Consider the following 23,540-nt stretch of genomic DNA (forward strand, 5'->3'; position numbering starts at 1 on the left):
TTTTTTTTTTTTTTTTTTTTTGTTATTGTTGTTTGGTTGAAACCCAGCAGAGTGCCTCATAGCCAGTTTCTAAATATAATTTTAAACATAATTTCTTAAAATAGATTTTGGAAAGCAACCTTTCTTTATTCACAGTGAGATCTATCAAATGTTCATGGTTTTCTTTCCAGCATTGCATATAATTTTTAGATCTTTTTTTTTTACTTTCATTATTACCTGTGCACTGCACGCAATTTTTGACTTTGAAATAAGTTGGATTTTTTTTTTATTGTTCACTACATAATACCAGTCATATATATTCCTAAATTATAAGGCAAATTAAGTTCATATATGATTAAATTGATTACCCTTAAGTGCGAAAAACTTAACCAGAAGTAACATTAAGTTGATATATAAGAAGTATAATAAAATTGTTTCATAATTTTTCATTTTTCATCTTCAACTACATAGTTTTATTTTAATTATATTTTATCTACGTTAGTCTTATTTTACTGTTTTCATCTTCAAACTACATATTCGTCTAAGTATGTGACACTAGTGAGTCTTAGGAAGGTGTATTGAACTTGACATTTTAGAAGATTTTGGAGTATTCTTAAAATCCACTGTTATTGAATCAATGATTTTTAAAAATCATCTGAAATCTTGTGTTATTGAATTTGAAATTTATATAAATTTACCATATATACGTATGTTTCATTAATGTATTTCATATTTTTCTGGATGAAGTTTTGTAGCTGTATTCATTGCCGCACACTTTGCATGAAAAAGAGAATATCAATATATACGATAGTGATCATGATCGATATGTTCTATTTTTCCTTTTAAATTTACTTTATGCTCTTTTCAGCTGGAAACTTTATGATACAGGATGTATATGAACCGAATCGACCAGCCAAAATAGTTGCTCATGGTTCTCTTTGGAGAAATTAATTAATGCATCATGATTCAACTTGGTACCTAAGCGTCTAAATTTCTTACACACAAGTTCTCAAAATTTTCACAAGATCATGAAACAAAACTGCAAAAGTATCGTACTAAAGAGTAAAGCCCAGAAAGACCTCCTCAGTAAAGAATCTAAATTTTATGCAGTTTAAAATAATAAAATACGAACACGAACACTTCATTTAAGATTTGATGACCAAAAAAAAAAAAGAGAGCTATAATTAGCGACTTAATACTTTATGAAACCGAACCCTTCATATATATGTTTTGACTTTTGATGACATAAAACGTTTAGTTATCTACATTAGTACATTACTTTCATATCTGATTATTACGAATAATCTAAATTCCACTAATTTGTTATGGGATACTGTATCAAAATTTTATGTAGAGCTTANACGTTAGTCTTATTTTACTGTTTTCATCTTCAAACTACATATTCGTCTAAGTATGTGACACTAGTGAGTCTTAGGAAGGTGTATTGAACTTGACATTTTAGAAGATTTTGGAGTATTCTTAAAATCCACTGTTATTGAATCAATGATTTTTAAAAATCATCTGAAATCTTGTGTTATTGAATTTGAAATTTATATAAATTTACCATATATACGTATGTTTCATTAATGTATTTCATATTTTTCTGGATGAAGTTTTGTAGCTGTATTCATTGCCGCACACTTTGCATGAAAAAGAGAATATCAATATATACGATAGTGATCATGATCGATATGTTCTATTTTTCCTTTTAAATTTACTTTATGCTCTTTTCAGCTGGAAACTTTATGATACAGGATGTATATGAACCGAATCGACCAGCCAAAATAGTTGCTCATGGTTCTCTTTGGAGAAATTAATTAATGCATCATGATTCAACTTGGTACCTAAGCGTCTAAATTTCTTACACACAAGTTCTCAAAATTTTCACAAGATCATGAAACAAAACTGCAAAAGTATCGTACTAAAGAGTAAAGCCCAGAAAGACCTCCTCAGTAAAGAATCTAAATTTTATGCAGTTTAAAATAATAAAATACGAACACGAACACTTCATTTAAGATTTGATGACCAAAAAAAAAAAGAGAGAGCTATAATTAGCGACTTATACTTTATGAAACCGAACCCTTCATAGATATGTTTTGACTTTTGATGACTTATACTTTTGATGATATCTACATTAGTACATTACTTTCATATCTGATTATTACGAATAATCTAAATTCCACTAATTTGTTATGGGATACTGTATCAAAATTTTATGTAGAGCTTAATTTTTTTTTACTAATTTCACTGTTGAGGGATAAGGATAACCAAATTGAACTGCCATAAAAAAAGCCAGGTTTATTTTGCAAAGCCCATTTAATCTGAAAATGAAATACTGTACATCCATATCATAGTGGGCCGAGAGGGTAGGCATTGGCCCTTTTCCTTTTATTGTGTACAATGATACAAACGTGCAATACGGTCAACTTTTTCTTGGAACCACGTAGTGAATAGATAACGTATTTGCTAATTTTAGATTAGTTGTCTATGCATTTAAATGAAGTAAGTGATTTATAAAATGTGAGTTTGTTGCGAAATGAACTAACTCGACTAAACCATGCGCAAATGGGATAAAACATTAGTATTAATTTGAATTAATGTTTTGTTATTTTAGTAAATTTTATTTAATTTTAGAGGGAGGCTACCTAACACTCCTGGATATCGTGCTTCTTACCTCCCTTTCAACACTGAGTCTTCTTGTTAATTATTTGTACCGAACTAGTATTTGAATTTTAAGGTATAATTCTTTAAAATTCCTCTTCCACCAAATTTGTTGAAATTGTTAGAGCATCATTAGTGAGGGTTACTCAGGAAGAGAGTTGCTTTAAAAATAATATATAACAATAAGAGAGATGAAAAAAACAAAAGAATCGATACTTCAATTACTTGCTGAAGTATCAGTACTCTTAGCAAATAGCCACATGTCATATTTCTAATGGTTACCACTAATAAAAATATAACAATATATATATATGATTAAAATAATATATATATATTTTTTAAAGTAACGATGTCGTCGTTACTGCAGTAATGATGGTCTTATTAACTAATCATATATATAAAAGTAGAGTTTCAGTCTCTCCTTATTGGTTCACTTGGCAATGCAATTTTAACAAAAAAAAAATTATATTAAAACACAAATTTAAAACAATTAATTTTCACATTTAACTCACATAATATAAAACTGAAATCTTTATAGCTTCTCCCTATAAATTATGCATTAACTTTATTTCTCCACTAAGTTGTATTAATCAATTGTATTAAAACAAAACAATAAATTAGAATTGTAACTCTCATTTTTCTAAATGTAATTTTTCATCATTTCTCTTCCTATAAATACTCATTATCTTATTCTCTTAGTCTATCACTCTTTCATTCTCTCATCTTCTTCCACTACTCTCAAATCTCTTTTTTGTTTTGTTTTGTTTTGTTTTGTATTTTTTTTGTTATTGTTGTTGTATGGGTTATAAAAAATCAAATCAAATATCATTGTAAAAGCTTAGTTTTAGAGTTTGTATGATATGTATATCTTATATATTTATTTTAATCTTTTAAAATGTTTATCTCCATTTTCTATTTTATATTAACATCTTATAAGTCATTATTTTCATACTTCCTTACAATATTCACCACACAATAAGATCATAAAGTTGAAATGATCCATATGTAATTATCTATTATGTCTCTGGTTATCTCACATATTCATGTATCATTTTAAATAATTTATAAAGATCAATATAATATTTAAAGATCAATATAATTATCCATTTATCCATTTATAAAGACTATTTTGTTTTGTGATCCAATTGTTAAATCTGCAGAGATCAATATTATATATATTTTTTTTTTATGATTTGAGGTTTTTGAAAACAAAAAGAACATAATTAAACAATTGGTTTTTTGTGTCTTTAATCAAAATAAAAAATGATCCAAAAAACAAAACATATTCAACTGGAACTTAAATATAAAAATAAAATATAATTTTAAAAATATCATTTCACTAAATTCTCTAAAGATGAAACCATTAGTATGAAATCTAGCACTATAAATTAAATTGATGAGTAAAAACCAAAAAAATATAAGTTATCCTTGGGATTTTAAAAATTATTGAGATTGAAGAATTCATATAATTTTATAAGAAAACTAATTTAGTTTGTCACTTAAAAAGTAATATTTTTTATTTTGAAATATTATGTGTAAGTGTTGAGTTTATATCAACAAACAACCAAATCATGTGAATTTTGATTCAGCCACTTGGTATTCCTTTTATTTTAGGTTATAAAAAATTAAAATATTTATTTATAATTAAAGACATGTAACTCCATTTAACTCAAATGTAACTCCTATCCAATAATTGTACATTAATTCATTCCTCCTACTAACTTATTATCTTTCAAGAGAAATTATTTTTGGTTAAATTTTAATATTTTTTATTTATTTTGGTTGGCTAAACTTATATTCATATTTTGGTTGGCTAAATTAATATATTTCTCATGTAAAATTATTGTTTATAATATATTTCTCATTTCAAAGTTTAAAGCAATATATCATATATATAAAAGTAAGGTTTTGGTCTCTCCTTATTGGTTGATTTTCATTTAATGTTTTCTAATTTTTTTTTATTTTTTTATTTGCTTTCTAATTGCTTTAAACAATATTTAAGATCCAATAAACACAATACATTTAACTCACACATTAAAATAAAATTATAACTGAAAATAAAATAAATTATGCATTAATCATATTCTACCACTCAATTTTATTCAAACACAATAAATTACTATTGTAACTCCATAGTTCTAAATGTAACTTCCATCATTTCTTATCATATAAATAAGCATTCTCTCAATCTATCATTCTCTCATATTGACATTCTTTTACTATCTCATTTTCACATTCTCTCATTCTCTTCTACAATACCTCAAATCATTTTTCATTTTTTTTTGTTATTTTTGATTTCTTATTTTTGTTGTATGGGTTTAAAAAAAAAATGAAATATCATTGTAAATTGTTAATGCTAAATTTTAATTTTAGAGACTACATGATATATATTTTACATTGTTCTTATTTTAAAAGATTTATCTCCTTTATCTAATTTGGATTATTATCTTATAAGTAATCATTCTCTCTTCCTCTCCCACCAATATCAAATGTTGTTATATCTCATATGTGTTGTAAGAGTTTGATTCTATATTTTAATTTAGAAAGTATTATATATATATAGATATTACATTGTTCTATTTTTTAAAGATTCATCTCCATTATCTAATTTGGATTACCATCTTATAGTAAACATTCTCCTATCCAATAATTGTACATTAATTCATTCCTCCTATTGTAATATTGTATTTAAATATTACATATTTTTTAGTTAGCTAAATTTATAGTCACATATATACAATATATATACATAAGAATTTATATTACTTATTAACACCATAATTCGACCCATTATTTGCTTAACTCAATATTGGTTTCAAAGCCAACTAAAGAAAAACATAAACGATCTTATTGATATTAGACCAAAACATGGGCATACAAACATAATCACTTACACGGAAGATATTTTAAAAAAATAACTTATTATTGCAACATCAACGTATGAAGGGTTTACATAAGCAGTTAATTAGAAAATATATAATACAATAAATGTATTGGAAACAATATTATACAATGATAAGATTGGATCCTCAAAAGTAAGAAACAACATCTTCATAATTCATAAAAAGTAAACGCCACAATTATACACATCTGAACGAAATGGTATAAACATATAGTTTATAAATAAAAGTGATGGCAAACCCCGTATATGCCTAATTAAAACGAAATAATACAAAAAAGAAAATGAAAAAGACCAAAAAAAACAAGAAAGTGCCAACTACACCATAACCCACGCGTTGCGTGGGGAAGCACCTAGTAGTACTAGTACTACAGTATATCGCATTTAATAGCTCTTGGTGATATGACAGGGTTATGACTTTGTAACGACTTCGAGAATTTATACATTACATCTTAGAAACTACAAATAAATAAATGAAACTTGAAAGTGGGGTTAATAAAAGAATACTGATCGTGCTGGTCAACTACATTTAGCGTCTCTTAATGTTCTAATAAATGAGCCTTTATCAACATGGCTATTGAGCATATTGTAAGTGTTAAGGGCAAGTTTATTGGGGGTTCATATAAGGGGAGTTCTTAAATTTTTTATGAATTAATTGTGTACTGTTTAGAATATAAGAATCTATGATCTCTTAGATAAAATTTTCTCTTTTATTGGTAGGTTCTTATTTTGGATCTCTTATTTTTGAAAATATTGTTTTTTAAAAATTTTTAAATTTTAAATAGAATAGAAGTGGTATAAATGTGTAAACATTTAAGATTTTATAAAATTAGAAAATATTGCATTTTAATTAATTTTCAAACTTACAAAACATAATAAAAACATTAACATAAAACAAAAAAATTGCTCATTGTGCAAGAATGCAACATCACAGACTGTTTCTCTTACCTGGCTGCAGGTATCATCAAGAATGGTTGAGAACCAAACCAAATCTTACAAATAACAAGCACTGATAAAGAGATTAACATAAAACAAAACAAAGCACTGATAAAGAGGTTGATGAATCAATAACAAGAATTCTTCAAGGACAAAGGGGTCGATGTTGGATCGGACTGACACAAAGGCTTATAACGACCAACATTCATAAATAGTTTTTGTTATTGACAAGACCTTAAATGTACTGTTTGGATATTTGATGTTAAACAATGTTTTTGAAGGATAAGTAAAACGCAAAAGCTTATGCATCCAAACTCCTATCGCAAAAGTATAACAATTTTAATACTTTCTGTTCTTTTTTAAACCAAGCAGAGTGATTAAACCAAAATAGCTTAGTGGTGAAGAGACTATCTTCTATTTGAAACATTGTTACACCTGCAAACACCTTTGTGTTCTTCTCAGTAAGTTTAAGAGATAGAACCTGATGCGAGGAGAAAAAAATAAACGACAGGGGGAGAAAATAGGGCTTGTTTATCTCTTCTTCTTGCCACCTTTGCCTGACTTTGAAGAAGTTCCAGAGGTTGCAGTTGGGGCCTGAGGTTCCTGCTTCTTCGCTTTCTGAGATTCCTGCTTCTTCGCTGCTCTTATGCTTGATACCAACTCTGCAATGTTCTGCATCAGTTGCTTTCCTGCAAATATAAATCAAAAAGAGAAAGAACATCATATGTCTGTAGGAAACAACTTGCAGGTAGACCCTTTAAGTGCAATGTTTAGCAACAATTACTCATTCTGCATGTTAGAAAAGTCCAGCAATTTGGAAGCAACAGTGTCAATGCATAGACATACACAAACATATCATAGGTCTTGCAATTAGCCAAAAAGTGCTTGAAATAAATTTTTTTCTATCTAGATTAATTCTACCTAGAAATTCAAAATATAACAAATGAACTGATAAAGAATGAAAGACATAATCAGATAAACTTAGCATAAGGTCATCTTCCAGTAACAATAAACAATATCACAATCTATATTGTTGATGAATAACAAGCACTGATAAAGAGGTTGATGAATCATTATCCTCGTGTTGGGCATAGCAAAACGCTTACCTTTACTTCCCGCACCAAGAATAATTGAAGCTGTTGATGCAGCAATTCCAAGAGCAATCGTCGAAACATCAGCTCTCACAAGCTGAACCACATCGTATATAGCCATGGTTGCACTAACCAAACAAACAAAAAGAACATCAAGTTAGATCATCTGAGCCAGAAACTAAACCCAATCAAACATTATTACAAACAAATCAAGATTATAACCTGAGGGAACCACCAGGGGAATTGATAAAGAGTTTGATATTTTTCTTAGGATCTTTCTCTAAGAAACACAACAACGTTTAAAGCCTCAATCTGTCGCAAATTCTTACTATCAGAATGAGAAACTTACCATTAGAGATAGGTTCAAGCTCCACCGATTCAATCTCCTCTGATTCCAATCGATTCAATCTCCTCCAATTGATTAGACTCCGAATTCAATCTCGGCCAAGTTCAATCTCCTTCAGACTCCTCCGATTCCATCTCCAACGATTCCGACCGATTCAATCTCCTTGGATTGAGAGGTTTGCGACAGAGAGCGAGAGAGAGAGGAAGAGAAAAACACGATCGGGCCAAAAAAAATTTTGTTCTCAATACAATTATTTAACCAACCACGCGCTGACACTTCAGCGTCTCTTATATAAAAACGAGTATACTATATAAGGGGAGCTCTTCCTTTTTTCTTTTCTTTCTGATTTATTTTTTACCTACTTTTCCTTAAAACCTCTCTTAAAATCTCTCTTAAAACCTCCGATAAACATGGTCTTAATTATATACTGTATATTTTTTTTCTGGATGTGAATGATAGATAGTTCATTTTTAAATATAGAAACAAGAAGACTTTCGGACTAAATGGAATTAGTTGATGGTTACTGTTACATAGAAGTGTAAAACTAAAGTGTCTTAAAAAACGATTATCTTATAGAGTGTGGTTACGCGAAAAAACATTAGGCTAAGTAAATAATTGGGTTATTATATCAACCGTAAACGCATAAGCAACTACTTTATTAAATTATCGTAAGAAATATAAAACGACGATCGAGAGAGACCAAGTCATCGTTTCACAAGCGAAAACAACAAAAATAGAAAAAAAACTTCAATGGGCCCTTTTACCGGTCACCGTCTTGTTGTGTTTTGTTGATGCTCAGTGACAAAGATCATCAAGTTGATGAGAAAGCCTCATAATAGGTCCACTATCACTAACCCGACCCGACCCAAGTTAACCCGATCCATTTTATCTTATGTCAGAGTCAGACTTAGGCTTAGATTTTTAGACACGTGTTTCGCAACACGTAGGGTATTGAGATAATGCAAGACGTGATCATGAACCAGCACTTTTAATTGCGTGACTAGGATATAAATCCGAAACACATTAAAACTAAGCACTATACAAATTTACATTAGGAAGGAGCTGAAAAGATCTCGTATATATCATTTCTTTTCTCAACACGCCTGTTCTTTTTTTCTTTTTGTAGCTGAAAAAAAAGAAGAGAAAAAGTCAGAATGGTCTGAATTTATCAAATCCATCAAGGTTTGCTATGTATAACTAATTAGGCGGTTAATTGCATGAAAGACCTCTACTCTTGTAGTTAGTTCCGTATAAACCTAACAAAACCAAATCGAGTTTGGTTGAATTAGCCTCTCACTCCTTTTTGTTAAAGCCGAAACCAGCCTGTTGAAATATTCGATACTCTTAATCAGCCTTAATTATTTGTGGTTTTGAACTATGATATTATAATAGATGACGCATGTTTTATTGTGATAAACATATGAAAAAAAAATTATTGCATATCGATCGGTCATCACCTAAAATTTGAGTGGGTTTTTCACCTCATTGATTGCGTTGCTGATATTTGCCCCACCCACTAGTGCTTCATCGTCTTGATATACACGAACCAACGAACCAAAATAGAAAAAAAAAGATTAAAACATTAAACTTTCCAATTATGCAAAAATTGACAAATGGAAAACAATTGACAAATATATTTGTTAAGGAGAATCGCTGACGAATTATGTTGCTACAATAATATATTTTCTAATAGAAAGCATGTATTGAAACAAATAATGCTTATCAAGGAATGAATCGATCAAACACGTAAGAGTTTAATCAAGAGATCGTTGATGCATGTCTCTCGCATGCTCGTTAGGTTTCATACACAGAACATAAATTATAAATATTTTGAATGTAATTATTCATTGATATCATATTATAATACACAAGATCATAACACAAAATCAAAGAAAATGTCAACATAATATATGTCAACGCAAAGGCTACCGAATCAGCCGGTAACCTAACTCCCTTTTTATATGAAGGGACTTATACATTAACGCGTGTATTAATATAAATACACGTAACCCAACCATTTCAGTCTTTCAGACAAGAGAGATAGAGAGAGAAATCACATTAAGGAAAAAAAACGAATCTTTTGAGTTTAAACCCTTTCCGGAGAAAACGACGGAGCAAATGGAGAGATCAACACCAGAACATGTCACCTCCGCACACAAGCGCCTTAGCGTGAGTTTCCTCGTCTCTCTCATGGTACTTTGTGCTAGACACGCAAACCGAGTCTCCAAGAAGCTCAAACTCAAGACGAATCGAAAGCAAACTCATCTCGAAGACTATCTTGAAAGCCCTAAGCCTAACGGCAATAAAGGCCGTGAAGAAGGCGGAGGAGGAGGAAGGTTTGGATGGAGTCCGGCACGGTCTTTTTCGCCGATGAGGGTGCGTCCTAAGGAGCTCATGACGACCTTGAGCAACAAGGCGATGACTATGGTTGGCCGGAAAACTAAACCTTACGACGGTGGTGCCGTGAAGAAGACGGCGGTGGAGATGATTGTGGAGGAGGATGAGGAGGAGTACGGCGTTTGGCAGAGGGAGATTTTGATGGGAGGTAAATGTGAGCCGTTGGATTACTCCGGCGTGATCTACTACGATTGTAGTGGACATCAGCTAAAGGAAGTGCCTCCAAGGTCGCCACGTGCTAGTTTGGTTCCTGAGCGCCCGACCCGTTCTTATGTCGGGTCACTGTTAAACCCGACGGAAAAAGAAATTTAAAATTTAGTTTTGAGAGTTTGATTGGTATAATTTGCAGTGTCATCAGTTGAGTGGTCAAAGTTCTCTAGGATCTTTGGTTGTTCTCTTGTTATTGGTAGATGCGCATGACATGTCTTATTATGCATATAGTTGTGTAATTTAAATTTATGTACTTATATAATTGCGCTTGGCAAAATTTTAAAGTTAAGTAATTTTCAAAACCGAAAAAAAAAAAAGTAATTTTCAAAAAATCCAATACAATAAAATAATTTTTCCATATCAACCGTTCATTACCATTCCAAAAAGGATCACAGAAAAAAGCGATTACATGTGGTTGAACTTATACTTTTCTATTTTTATACATGGAGTAATTAGAATTTGAATCCACGTCTATGCGGTAAAAAGGCTCCGATGATGGCCTTTAATTAGCCGAGTTAATGATTACAAACGCCAAAATATTTTAATTACTTAAAGACCAAATCAACGGTTGACGTTCACAGCCAAATTTTGGTGTTGACTTGAGGCTTTTGTTTTTGTCTGGCTGGCTTTGACTTCAAATCAAAACACAAAGAAGTCAACAAAACAAAAAGTAGGGGTTAAGAAGATTCCAACTGTCTGATTACGTTCTTAAGTTATGTATGCTTAATTGTTTTTTTTATCCATAATGTTACGTTCGAGCGTGTAACCATTGTAAAATATGCGAATTCAGTGCCAATTCTGAATCTACAATGACTGATGTTACTCAATGTTAATGAACTAGCTTGTAGCTACAGAGTGCAATATAGGCTCTCTGTTACAATAAATTGTTTCAGTTCATGCATCGACAACACACAGTGAATCATTAATTAGCTACTATAATTGGTAAAAGTTCAAATTAAGGTTTTCTTAATAAAATTTTGGATCTTTCCCACCCGCCAAAACAATACTGGACCAGTGAACATAGTTTTAGACAAATGAAGAAAGGCTTTTAAATCTTTACCAATACCGTAGGATACTATCTTTAGATTCAATCTAACGACAATACAAAGATAGAGAATTCTCATGTTCATCAAACGTAATAGGGTTATTAATTTATTGGTATAAGAAGAAAAGTTTATAAACTGATTCTCTTTTCAAACTTTGAACACGAGTACACGACTATTTCAAAACAATAAAGAAAGGTTTTCATTAATAGAAAAAGAACACAAAAAGGATGTAACATGCATGTTCTTCCATATCGTCTGAAATAAGCAAGGAAGATACTCCTATCATGCATTGCTTAAAATCGTGAACTTGTGTAGTCAGCACTCAGTAGTCATATACTCGTCATTTATCGAAATAAATTATTCAAACATAACTGAAAGACATTTGATTATACAAACGTCTCCCAAAAAAAATGTGGAAAAAAAAACTCGCAAACAAAATATTACATTTCAAGTTATTACGGACACAAAAGCTTGTACATTACCAGATATTCTTTTTCTTCTTATAAAAACGGAAACAAAAAAAAAACAAAATGTAATCTCTTACCATTAATTAACCGTGTTACTCCTCCATAAATTGAACCCGGATCTGTTAATTCTACCCTGAACCAGACTATACCAACCGGTTCAGGTCAAGCACCAGGTGCCGCATCTTTAGCCCTGCCATGGAAGTAACCACCGTATTCTCTAGCGTAATCTTTAACGTGGGAGGCCGTGTCATAGATCCGACTACGTGCATAATCCATCTGGTTTGATCCAACCGGGTGCATTCCTCGGAAATAGCGGTACGTCCACGACACTACCGCCACCGTTCCGACAAGAAATCCCGAGACCGTTAAGAACCCGCCAACGAGGACAAAAACGGGAATCCAGATGGGACTCGAGATGACGATCAATGGAAGAAACACGATGAAACCGAGCACGGCTGCGGTGACGCTTACGCCAAGGAGGAAGAGGAGGATTCCGCTGGAAATGAGGAGAGCGAGGTAACCAAAGAGCTGCGAGGAGGTTGGTGAATGAGATCGGAGCTGATGGACAAACGACGCGATGGGGCCGCCATTGCTAACGTTGGTGCTGGTAGGGGAGCTACCGTACATGGGCCAATATTGAGCCTCGCCGCTAGAGAACCTTTCCGCCATTGTAGAGAGCGATTGTTGTTTTTCTTGTGTGTGTGACCGAGAACATAAAGAGGAAGAGTAAAACAAATGGAGGACAGATTCAGATTTGAGGTGTCATTCATGCAATGTTTGCAAACACGTGGAGAATGGTCTTTGTTTCATATTGTCTTGAATTGAGATATCGGTTTAATTGTAAATGTATTTGGTTGGGTTTGGTTCGATTTATTTGCCAAAAAACACAATGTAAAAGAGCCAAATGGCAATAGAAGACAAGACACACTAAACCAAACCTTCAAGTTACAAGAAGAGACAACAGAAGTGAAGCTACAATAGCAGATAGTGTACCTTTATGACAATTTTATCAGTTAAAAAATCAGTAGTAGCCAACGCCTCTAAGCTCAGCAGAACTTGGTTGCTGCATATCACCAGCTTTTCCTAAAAACACAACTCGCCCTGCAGAGAGAAAAAACAGAGCTCAAGATCTGATTTTTTTCTAATCAAATATATAAGAAATGCTAAATCTGAGTGAACAAATGGAGTTGAGCCATGTATACCGTTTCTACGAATAGCAACTTCTCTTATACGTCGAACCAAACCAGTGACAGGATCAGTGAAAATCTTCGTCTCTAGATTACCCTCCAAATAGACAACTGTACTGTCGTATCAAAACACCAAACATGCTATTCAATAACACATACACTAACGCAAGCAACAATATTGATTCTAGCAAGTAAGATTCACTTAAAGTTTCATCCTTTCTCACCAAGGATCCATACTCTATCATCAGATAACCTCAAAAGCTAATAATATGATTCACAGAAAAGAAATACTAACCCTGGTTCAACAGTCTTCAACACAAGATCAGCCAATCGTTCAGGGTAAACAGATACACGGTGCCACTGCACTGCAGACCGGCTCGCATACTCCCTCGGATCTTCGTTAATCAACGGTCTCCGATTGTTCCTAATCCCACCAGTTCCAACAGAGAAGAGAGTAACTGTTCTTCCACTCTTCAGCTTCTTCTGCAAAGGAAGCTGACCAACTTGCCCCACCAATATTGCCTAAATACACATAAATCAGTAAAAAAACTTCACTAATAAACCTAACCAGATACGACAATCAAATGATATTCACAAAATTGAAATGATCAATTCAGCAAAAACAGGAATCAAAACCATAAGTATCAATTGGGAATTACAAACTAAGTTTGATTTAACCTTGAAAACGCCAGAGTCAAGGCCATTTTCGAGTGGACGCTCTCCGGAGAATCGAGAACCTGGGTCTGAAGCCTTGGGTTCAATGGGTGATTCAGTGTCTGAGTTAGGAGATAACTCGTCGAAATCGGAGTCTTCTCGGGAAGAGATGTTGTTGGTGCAGAAGGACATGGAAGCTTGAGAAAATCTAGGGTTCGAGAGAAGAGATCTGTAGAGTCTTCTCGAAAGGGTAGTCATTGAATTCGCCATTTTTTTTATCTTTCACTGAGATTTTTCGAAATCGAATCGAACGATGAATGTTGGATTCTGGGTTTAAACGTCCTTAAACCCTAAAGGGGTAAAGAGCGGAGAAAGTGATTGGAACATTTTGGGACAAAGTGCCTCAATTATTGTAAATCTAATAATTTTCACCAATAGTTTCTTAAATGACATTTTCAACCTTGAATTGAAAAGTCAATTTAATAAACCAGAGATCTGTAAAAATTCTGGTGATAAAAGTCGAATAACAAAATATAAACTAATGACACATGAAAAGAAAAATTGGAGAAAGAAAATGGAGAATCTTTTTTAAATATGTGAAAGATAATAATACTATAATTCATATTTGCATAAAAGAAAATTTATGGGTGGTGAAGGGTTGGGAAAAGATAGATTTGGTAAAAGGTTTAGCAGTTTATTTTACCTTTTTAAACCTTTAAGATAATATTTTTTTGTCCTTCATAATTATTTTTCCTTTGTATCATTTGTGAAATTGAATGAAATTTTTGGATTTTTTGAATATAATTTTTTCATTTTTTCATGTGTATGATTAAGCTAAAAATTTTAGATTTTTGAACGATGGTTGAGTTTTAGATCCTCAGAGCATTTTAGATTTTTGAATTTTTCATTTGAAGGAATAATTCATTGATCTTTTTACGAAATATCATTTGATTTGATTTTGTAGAGTATTATCTCACATCACCAACATTTGGAAAATTTTCCATGTGAAAATAATCTACAAAATCATTGAAAACTCTCTAATCGAGGATTTTGTTATTGTAGACACTTGATGTCCTACTCCTCGATGATGATCAGATGTATAAGAGAATTACTCAATAGTTTAGTGGTAAGTCAAGTAGTATAATCATTTTTTTTGTATCATTTGTGAAATTGAAAGGAACTTGTGGATTTTATTTGAGTTTAATTTTTCATATTTTCATGTATATATATGGTTGAGTGACAAAAATTTTAGATTTTTAAAGTATTATTTTTTACAAGCATTTTATATCCTTGAATGATGGTTTACTTTTTAGATATTTCAAACATTTTAGATCTTTGAGTTTTTCATTTTTGAAATTTGAAGGAATAATTCGCCAATCTTCTTGGATTGCTCATTCTTCGACATATAGAAGGGTTACTCATGGATAATCTTAGAGCCTCAACCGTACGAATTTAGTCGTAATTAGTCGTTTATAATCATTTTTCTTGTATCATTTGTGAAATTTAACTATCCATTTTTGGCTCTTTTCTCCTGAACATGTGGACTTTATTTGAATTGAATTTTTCATACAAGAAGAATGATTTTATTTGTCTCTTACAAGAAAGTTGTGAGATGGGTTACATTATACTAGAAGTATCATATCTGCTCCTCTTTACAGTCCTCTTAACAAAGAATTTTAATAGTCTAATTTTAATTGTGATTTTGTTGAATACATAAACCTTATGAGAGTGTTTCGAATGATTTTGCTGTCTGGCCACATTTGGCCTAATAAAAAGAGTTTGTTTGTTTTTGTTGTTTTCATATATATTTCCTGTTTTAAAAATATTTGTTTGCAAACTTTGAACACCCATTAGCTTTTCATGTGTAAAGTTTAAACTTTACAGTGCTTTATCCATAACGACATAAGAATAAGATAAATGACATAGAAAAAAATGAGCCTATAATAAACCTAACCGCCTAACCGGGACGAGAATCCGATGATATTCACAAAATGACCAACTGATCATACTATAGGGCAAGGCTACAAAAATCGATTCAGGATAAACAACAAAAATGGATAACACTTCCAATGGATATGACAAAATGTTGTAGTCATTGAATTCGCTATTTCCGATCTTCACTTAGACGAATGTTGGATTATGGGTTTAACGTCCCTAAAGAGATAAAGAGATTGGAACATTTTGGGACAAAGTGACTCAATTATTCCAAAAATCAATAATATGTTTACCAAAACTTTCGGAATTGACAATTTCAACTAAAAATTGAAAGTCCGGGTAGAAATGGTCAATGAGAAGGAAAAAATTGCTTTTGTCGTCACCAAAAATACAACTCACACTCCTACGTATCTGTTGATTCTAGAGCAAGCTACGCGTAAATGGTTCATATATATTTTTCCCAAATTTTCTTTTGGAAAACATCGTCCAGACGTCCATATAAATTTTGTAATTCAAGAATATGAACTAGTAAGTATCCCACAAAATCTGATATTTCCTCAACAACTTCAAGTCATGTTGTTTTCGACAAAATTGAATTTTTGAATCAAGAAAATAAAATACCAAGTCAAAGAGATATCCATTAATTATCCCTCAAGAAGTGGACGAGTCTAACGGTCTCCAAAGTCTCATTCTTTATAAACTCAAAACCTCAAGCACTCACAAGTCATAAGAACAAAGACAAAAAAAGAAAGAAACAATCTCCTTAACTTTGGTTGGAGCTCCTTTGATATCAATCCAAACACAACAAATGGGTTCATCGAACAAGAAGATCACTCTTGTTGCGATCATTGTATCGTTGTATATGTTTTCATGTGTTTCAAGCACTGAATTTGAAGTTGGAGGAGAAGATGGTTGGATCGTACCAACGTCTAAGACTCGTGGAGATGCGTTTAACCAATGGGCTTCAGATAACCGTTTTAAAGTTGGCGACACTCTCCGTAAGTATAATGTTGAATATCTTTGTATGCTAGTGTTTTCATCTTTAAAGATATATTTAACTCTTCTGTGGTGTTTTTTTTTGGATTTTGGTGAAGGTTTCAAGTACTCGAAAGACTCAGTGTTAATGGTGTCAGAAGAGGAGTACAAGAAATGCAAAGCCACCAAACCGCAACTCTACTCAAACAACGAAGACACGGTTTTCAAACTAGATCGACCCGGTTTGTTTTACTTCATCAGCGGTGTCTCGGGCCACTGCGAAAAGGGTCAGAAGATGATCGTAAAAGTTATGGAGACGGAGTCCTCCACAGAGTCTCCTCCACCATCTTCTTCTTCTTCCTCTTCATCTCTTCCGGCGTCAACTCCAAAGGCCAAGAAGAGCAATGCCTTCAAAACCGCAGTCCAGTTCAGTAGCTCCGGTTTTGTTACCTTTGCGGTTCTGGTTGTTTCGGTTTTTGGTCTGGTTTAGTTCCAGCGGTTTTAGACTTTTAGCTGAAGATTTTAGGTCGATTTAGCGTTTTTGATCTCTTTAGATATCATCCAATCATATTAGGCTGTTCTGTTTCGTTCTTAAGCAGTATTCTGAATAAAAACTTCATTAACATAATAAGCCCCATGTTTCGATTAGGAGTTTAGTTTCCGAACTAGCTTCAATGATATGCTCATTTCATGTAATCCGTTATCACTTAAGAAAGTTATTCTTGGTTTTTAATATGATCATTCCATTTTCATGTCAGTTTTTAACTTTTTACTATATGCAGACGATATCAGCAATTTTAAAATGTTGTATAACCCACTGAACTAAAATAGTAAGCCAAGTATTATCATTTATAAATAACATTTCATATAAATTAGATGCACTGTTTACTCTTCAAACAAAACTTGGTGGTAATTTTAATCAAAAACAAGTGTCCAAGGAGCAAATAGAAATGTCGTAAGCCGATCGAGACACATTACGCCTATTTAGGTGTGGACTTGCCATAGGGACTATAAGGACTGAAGCCATTGCGACCTTGCTGATTCCTTGCTTTCCTGACCTTCCCAGCTCCACTTTCTATGTTCAGATTCACTTTAGGTGGCGAAGAGAAGCAGAACGATGCTGCAACCGCCTGTGACATTGAACGTCAAAACCAGAGATATCAGCTATATATCCATCCCATGAACATAATCTTTTGGAAGAACATTCGATTTTTTTTGTTTCTTTTACCTGGAGATCGAGTCGGTGAACATTGAAGATGTCTTTCAAAGAGTGTGAATTGTATGCTGAGATATACGCTCGGTATGCATCCTTGGCTAACATATTCAGGCTATAGTTTTCAGCAACACATTGCTCCTGTGGGAACAGAACAAGAAATACTGTTATTACACAGCGAGCCCAATCGCAAATGGAAAGTTACATAACCCACAACATTACTAAATCAGAACTCTTACCAACGCAGATCGAACATTCAGAAGCTTCTTCTCATTGAAATCAAGCTCTTTAACAGGTACTTTTTCAGCCTGCAGGTTAAATTACAAATTAAAACACACAAGTTGGTTGGTTAACCCACCAAAAAAAATTCAAAAACCNAATTATCCCTCAAGAAGTGGACGAGTCTAACGGTCTCCAAAGTCTCATTCTTTATAAACTCAAAACCTCAAGCACTCACAAGTCATAAGAACAAAGACAAAAAAAGAAAGAAACAATCTCCTTAACTTTGGTTGGAGCTCCTTTGATATCAATCCAAACACAACAAATGGGTTCATCGAACAAGAAGATCACTCTTGTTGCGATCATTGTATCGTTGTATATGTTTTCATGTGTTTCAAGCACTGAATTTGAAGTTGGAGGAGAAGATGGTTGGATCGTACCAACGTCTAAGACTCGTGGAGATGCGTTTAACCAATGGGCTTCAGATAACCGTTTTAAAGTTGGCGACACTCTCCGTAAGTATAATGTTGAATATCTTTGTATGCTAGTGTTTTCATCTTTAAAGATATATTTAACTCTTCTGTGGTGTTTTTTTTTGGATTTTGGTGAAGGTTTCAAGTACTCGAAAGACTCAGTGTTAATGGTGTCAGAAGAGGAGTACAAGAAATGCAAAGCCACCAAACCGCAACTCTACTCAAACAACGAAGACACGGTTTTCAAACTAGATCGACCCGGTTTGTTTTACTTCATCAGCGGTGTCTCGGGCCACTGCGAAAAGGGTCAGAAGATGATCGTAAAAGTTATGGAGACGGAGTCCTCCACAGAGTCTCCTCCACCATCTTCTTCTTCTTCCTCTTCATCTCTTCCGGCGTCAACTCCAAAGGCCAAGAAGAGCAATGCCTTCAAAACCGCAGTCCAGTTCAGTAGCTCCGGTTTTGTTACCTTTGCGGTTCTGGTTGTTTCGGTTTTTGGTCTGGTTTAGTTCCAGCGGTTTTAGACTTTTAGCTGAAGATTTTAGGTCGATTTAGCGTTTTTGATCTCTTTAGATATCATCCAATCATATTAGGCTGTTCTGTTTCGTTCTTAAGCAGTATTCTGAATAAAAACTTCATTAACATAATAAGCCCCATGTTTCGATTAGGAGTTTAGTTTCCGAACTAGCTTCAATGATATGCTCATTTCATGTAATCCGTTATCACTTAAGAAAGTTATTCTTGGTTTTTAATATGATCATTCCATTTTCATGTCAGTTTTTAACTTTTTACTATATGCAGACGATATCAGCAATTTTAAAATGTTGTATAACCCACTGAACTAAAATAGTAAGCCAAGTATTATCATTTATAAATAACATTTCATATAAATTAGATGCACTGTTTACTCTTCAAACAAAACTTGGTGGTAATTTTAATCAAAAACAAGTGTCCAAGGAGCAAATAGAAATGTCGTAAGCCGATCGAGACACATTACGCCTATTTAGGTGTGGACTTGCCATAGGGACTATAAGGACTGAAGCCATTGCGACCTTGCTGATTCCTTGCTTTCCTGACCTTCCCAGCTCCACTTTCTATGTTCAGATTCACTTTAGGTGGCGAAGAGAAGCAGAACGATGCTGCAACCGCCTGTGACATTGAACGTCAAAACCAGAGATATCAGCTATATATCCATCCCATGAACATAATCTTTTGGAAGAACATTCGATTTTTTTTGTTTCTTTTACCTGGAGATCGAGTCGGTGAACATTGAAGATGTCTTTCAAAGAGTGTGAATTGTATGCTGAGATATACGCTCGGTATGCATCCTTGGCTAACATATTCAGGCTATAGTTTTCAGCAACACATTGCTCCTGTGGGAACAGAACAAGAAATACTGTTATTACACAGCGAGCCCAATCGCAAATGGAAAGTTACATAACCCACAACATTACTAAATCAGAACTCTTACCAACGCAGATCGAACATTCAGAAGCTTCTTCTCATTGAAATCAAGCTCTTTAACAGGTACTTTTTCAGCCTGCAGGTTAAATTACAAATTAAAACACACAAGTTGGTTGGTTAACCCACCAAAAAAAATTCAAAAACCATTCTTACCTTAAGGTACCGAATAAACTGAAGCTCTTCAGGAATCAAGACAAGCAATGCCTTTCCCTTTGCTCCTTCTCCACGGGCTGTTCGACCAACCCTATGAATATATTCCTGAAGACAACAGCACCAAAGAACTATTTAAGATACACACACAAATAGCCAAAGAGATATAGAAAACCAATCAGGAGCAAGTGTTTGTCCTACCGTTGGCTTGTCCGGAGGATCATACTGTACAATCCAGTCCTACGGATAATAAAACAATATGACATCAATAAAACCACTGAGTAAGTAAAAGCGTACATAAAAAAATGCAAGAACATGGATGAGGAGACGTACCACAGAAGGAATATCCAGACCACGAGCAGCAACATCAGTACATAACAAGACACCTTTTTGTGCGTCCATAAAGTCAAAAAAGGTTTTAGTTCTTCTGGTCTGATCCAGTCCTCCATGGATATCACAAAAATCCACACTCATTATTTTCATGATCTCTGCATGGAATTGTACCGACTTACAAGTCGAGAAAAAGACCATAATTTTCTTCTTGAGGTTCTTTTTCAAAAAGGTAATTAGAAGGAGAAGTCTTTTTTCGCTCGGAATAACACAGTAGCCTTGCTCCAATCCTTCATTCGTCACCTAACAGTTTTAGAAACTTGATAAGAAAATCTCCATGCTCCTTAAATAATCATTCCAGAGTATTTTATTTTATTCATACCTTGCGTCTACCTTCATCGACATCAACAGGAACAGGAGATGTCAATGACACCCGAGCAAGATCTTTAACCTGAAAGAGGTTCACCATAAAAATGCTTCATTTAGAAACATGCAATGCTAATAATGACAAGACCATAGCCAACAGAAATTTACCTTAGAAGTCTGGGTGGCAGAGAATAACGCAGTTTGCCTAGTCTGCAGAAACATGGTAATAACTTCAATCAGTGCATTTGTATATACAAATTCCAATACTACTACTTCGGTAGTGGTTTTTCGAGGATAATAACAGTACCTAAATCAAATTCACATGATAATGGCATGTTTCTATAAAGGAAACATAAAGGGAAAATAAGAAATCTATGATACTGATCCAATACATGGTTTGAATAGAAATTAATTAGGACCCCAAAGATGATGTACCTTTGGTAAAATCTTTAGAATCTTATTCATGTCTTCCTCGAAATTCTCTTCCAGTATTCTATCAGCTTCATCGATCACAAGGCACTGCAATTTTTAGGGAATATATAGAGCAATTAACATTCATTAGGATCATCTATAGCATAAACCTATATATACCATGGAAGATGTGTGGATCACATCCATAGTATTACTTTTGTAATTCTGCCATTTATGCAACAAAAACGAATAAAGCATAAGCTGCTGTCTACAATTCAGATATTCATCGATGGCCTCTTTTACATAATATTGTTTGTTTATTGAAAATGGTACCCATGTAGCTCAACACAGAGCTTTTAGTATCTGCTTTACTAAAAGAAAACAGATGGAAGCATGAAAAGGAAAGTACCTTCAGATGTTTATAAATGAAACCCTTTGTATTGTGAAGGTGGTCAAGAAGACGTCCAGGAGTTGCTATCAACAAGTTTGCACCATTTGCAAGGCGTTGTGCTTCTGACCTTCTGTTATTGCCACCAATAACCATGCCAACTGTCTGTGAATGATGCTTAAGTAGCTCCTCCGCCACATTCTTGGTCTGAAATCAAAATAGTACCATTAAAAATAGGAACGAGAGGCCGCAGCAATATACAGCAATGTTCATACATAAAATATACAACGCAATTGCAACGAATCATCTACATGAGAGATGATAACCTCAGAGATTTTGTTCTACCTAATGCATTGCAAGAACTACATGACTCATCTACTCGCAACGACAGTATGATAGCTGCTAAGTTGAAATGTCGCCATAGGTAGATAAAAAAAAAAGAAGAGAATTTACCTGAATAGCAAGTTCTCTTGTGGGGCAAATAACAATCACACCACTCCCATTGCGAGGGGAGAAATTCTCTTTATACAGCAATTCTACAGCCGGTATGAGAAAAGCAAGGGTTTTACCAGAACCAGTCCTGGCAGCACCAAGAACATCTTTTCCCTCCAAAAGAGGCTTTATTGATCCGGCTTGAATCTGAATGATAACAAACAGTTACGAGACTTAGAAACTCACTCTGCCACAACACCATGTTTTCAATTACAAACATGAGAAGAAGGTTCAGATATACGTACTTGAGTCATGTAAGAAAATCCCATCTCCTTGATAGCCTGGGAAGTTTGCTCAGTTAAGTTCAGGGATTCAAAAGTCTCATTAGTCATAATCCCTTTCCCAACAATCGAAATATTCTTCTCTTCTTCGCCTTCCTCCTTTGCTTCCACCTCTTCCTCGACTTTGCCTCTCCCTTGCAACTTCACTTTCTTAACCTTCTTTTCACTCTTCTTCTGCATTTCATCTTCCTCTTCTACATTGTGGACTTCTTCTTCTTCCGGTTTTTGCTGCTCATTCTTCTTCCCACGATTCCTTTTCCTTATCCTCTTCTTCAGCTCATCAACGGACGTCTTCTCTGATTCAACCATGTTTGCTCTTTCTCAACCAATCAATCCTGCAACAAAATTACAGAATCTATGAATTAAAGTAAAAAAACAAACTTGAGAGTAATTTTAAACCTCTGAGGGAGTAGGAAACAGAGCAATCACTTCGAAATTAGGGTTTCTAACATCAAACGAGTCCATACCCAAACATCAATCACTAAAACCGTAAAAATTTCGACTTTCAATCCAAAACTTAACGAATATATACGAATTGATCTAGTTGAAGTTTCTACGAGCCTTATCAACCGCTGTACGCAAATCCATTTTGGGTACAGAGCTTTTCGAAGAACAAACACAGGAAGAGAAAGGGTAAAGGAAAATAAAAAAAAACTTACTTTGAGAAACGAAACCACTCGAAGGATGATGCTAGAGAGCAGAAATTGAAGAACTTGAGAGAGAGAGAGAGGTCAGAGTAATAACGCGGCGCGGACACAAGGTTTAAAGGTCTTTAGGGTTTAACGAGTGTTTTTGTAACTCGTATATATTCGTAGCCATTTATTTATTTATTCCATATAACCTAATCTATAAATATATATCAGGCAAAAAAATCTTGTAAAATGTGTTTTTTTTGGAACACCAAAATTTGTAAAAAGGTTTTTTTTTTTTTTTTGTGTGTTAATGTGTTTTTTTTTTTATGTAACATGAG

General features: G+C 33.5%; 7 protein-coding genes and 1 long non-coding RNA gene across 9 annotated transcripts; 3 read left to right on the plus strand and 5 right to left on the minus strand.

Annotated features, from left to right (window-relative positions):
* LOC104746227 (signal recognition particle 19 kDa protein-like) lies at positions 6,662 to 8,180 on the minus strand. 2 transcript variants are annotated; one of them, XM_010467660.2, is made up of 4 exons: positions 7,916 to 8,180; positions 7,789 to 7,846; positions 7,582 to 7,694; positions 6,662 to 7,164 (listed from the first exon to the last, which is right to left on the minus strand). In XM_010467660.2, exons 3-4 carry the CDS (start codon positions 7,685 to 7,687, stop codon positions 7,007 to 7,009), a joined length of 264 nt encoding a protein of 87 aa, XP_010465962.1. In that variant the 5' UTR covers positions 7,688 to 7,694; positions 7,789 to 7,846; positions 7,916 to 8,180; the 3' UTR covers positions 6,662 to 7,006. The 2 variants fall into 2 exon arrangements, with proteins under 2 accessions (XP_010465962.1, XP_010465961.1); XM_010467659.2 differs by lacking the exon at positions 7,789 to 7,846.
* Positions 9,928 to 10,808, plus strand: LOC104746228. The gene has a single exon (XM_010467661.1). It carries the CDS (start codon positions 10,031 to 10,033, stop codon positions 10,619 to 10,621), a length of 591 nt encoding a protein of 196 aa, XP_010465963.1. The 5' UTR covers positions 9,928 to 10,030; the 3' UTR covers positions 10,622 to 10,808.
* LOC104746229 (oleosin 1-like) lies at positions 11,906 to 12,748 on the minus strand. The gene has a single exon (XM_010467662.2). The coding sequence runs from the start codon at positions 12,699 to 12,701 to the stop codon at positions 12,195 to 12,197; it is 507 nt and encodes a 168-aa protein (XP_010465964.1). The 5' UTR covers positions 12,702 to 12,748; the 3' UTR covers positions 11,906 to 12,194.
* LOC104746230 (single-stranded DNA-binding protein, mitochondrial-like) lies at positions 12,925 to 14,222 on the minus strand. Its single transcript, XM_010467664.2, has 4 exons — positions 13,898 to 14,222; positions 13,515 to 13,741; positions 13,235 to 13,335; positions 12,925 to 13,133 (listed from the first exon to the last, which is right to left on the minus strand). The coding sequence occupies exons 1-4, from the start codon at positions 14,141 to 14,143 to the stop codon at positions 13,054 to 13,056; spliced, it is 654 nt and encodes a 217-aa protein (XP_010465966.1). The 5' UTR covers positions 14,144 to 14,222; the 3' UTR covers positions 12,925 to 13,053.
* On the plus strand, positions 16,554 to 17,469 carry LOC104746231 (early nodulin-like protein 1). Its single transcript, XM_010467665.1, has 2 exons — positions 16,554 to 16,806; positions 16,903 to 17,469. Exons 1-2 carry the CDS (start codon positions 16,617 to 16,619, stop codon positions 17,271 to 17,273), a joined length of 561 nt encoding a protein of 186 aa, XP_010465967.1. The 5' UTR covers positions 16,554 to 16,616; the 3' UTR covers positions 17,274 to 17,469.
* LOC104746232 lies at positions 17,607 to 18,335 on the minus strand. The gene is made up of 3 exons (XR_760838.2): positions 18,236 to 18,335; positions 18,012 to 18,137; positions 17,607 to 17,913 (listed from the first exon to the last, which is right to left on the minus strand). It is a non-coding gene; the product is annotated as an uncharacterized LOC104746232 (long non-coding RNA).
* Positions 18,478 to 19,393, plus strand: LOC104746233 (early nodulin-like protein 1). Its single transcript, XM_010467666.1, has 2 exons — positions 18,478 to 18,730; positions 18,827 to 19,393. The coding sequence occupies exons 1-2, from the start codon at positions 18,541 to 18,543 to the stop codon at positions 19,195 to 19,197; spliced, it is 561 nt and encodes a 186-aa protein (XP_010465968.1). The 5' UTR covers positions 18,478 to 18,540; the 3' UTR covers positions 19,198 to 19,393.
* Positions 19,531 to 23,362, minus strand: LOC104746234 (DEAD-box ATP-dependent RNA helicase 51). Its single transcript, XM_010467667.2, has 13 exons — positions 23,230 to 23,362; positions 22,535 to 22,905; positions 22,251 to 22,436; positions 21,819 to 22,004; positions 21,434 to 21,517; positions 21,167 to 21,208; positions 21,015 to 21,083; positions 20,636 to 20,935; positions 20,504 to 20,542; positions 20,306 to 20,410; positions 20,160 to 20,228; positions 19,936 to 20,061; positions 19,531 to 19,837 (listed from the first exon to the last, which is right to left on the minus strand). Exons 2-13 carry the CDS (start codon positions 22,877 to 22,879, stop codon positions 19,688 to 19,690), a joined length of 1,701 nt encoding a protein of 566 aa, XP_010465969.1. The 5' UTR covers positions 22,880 to 22,905; positions 23,230 to 23,362; the 3' UTR covers positions 19,531 to 19,687.

The sequence above is a fragment of the Camelina sativa genome, chromosome 15 (assembly GCF_000633955.1).
Source record: "Camelina sativa cultivar DH55 chromosome 15, Cs, whole genome shotgun sequence".
Taxonomy (NCBI): Eukaryota; Viridiplantae; Streptophyta; class Magnoliopsida; order Brassicales; family Brassicaceae; genus Camelina; species Camelina sativa.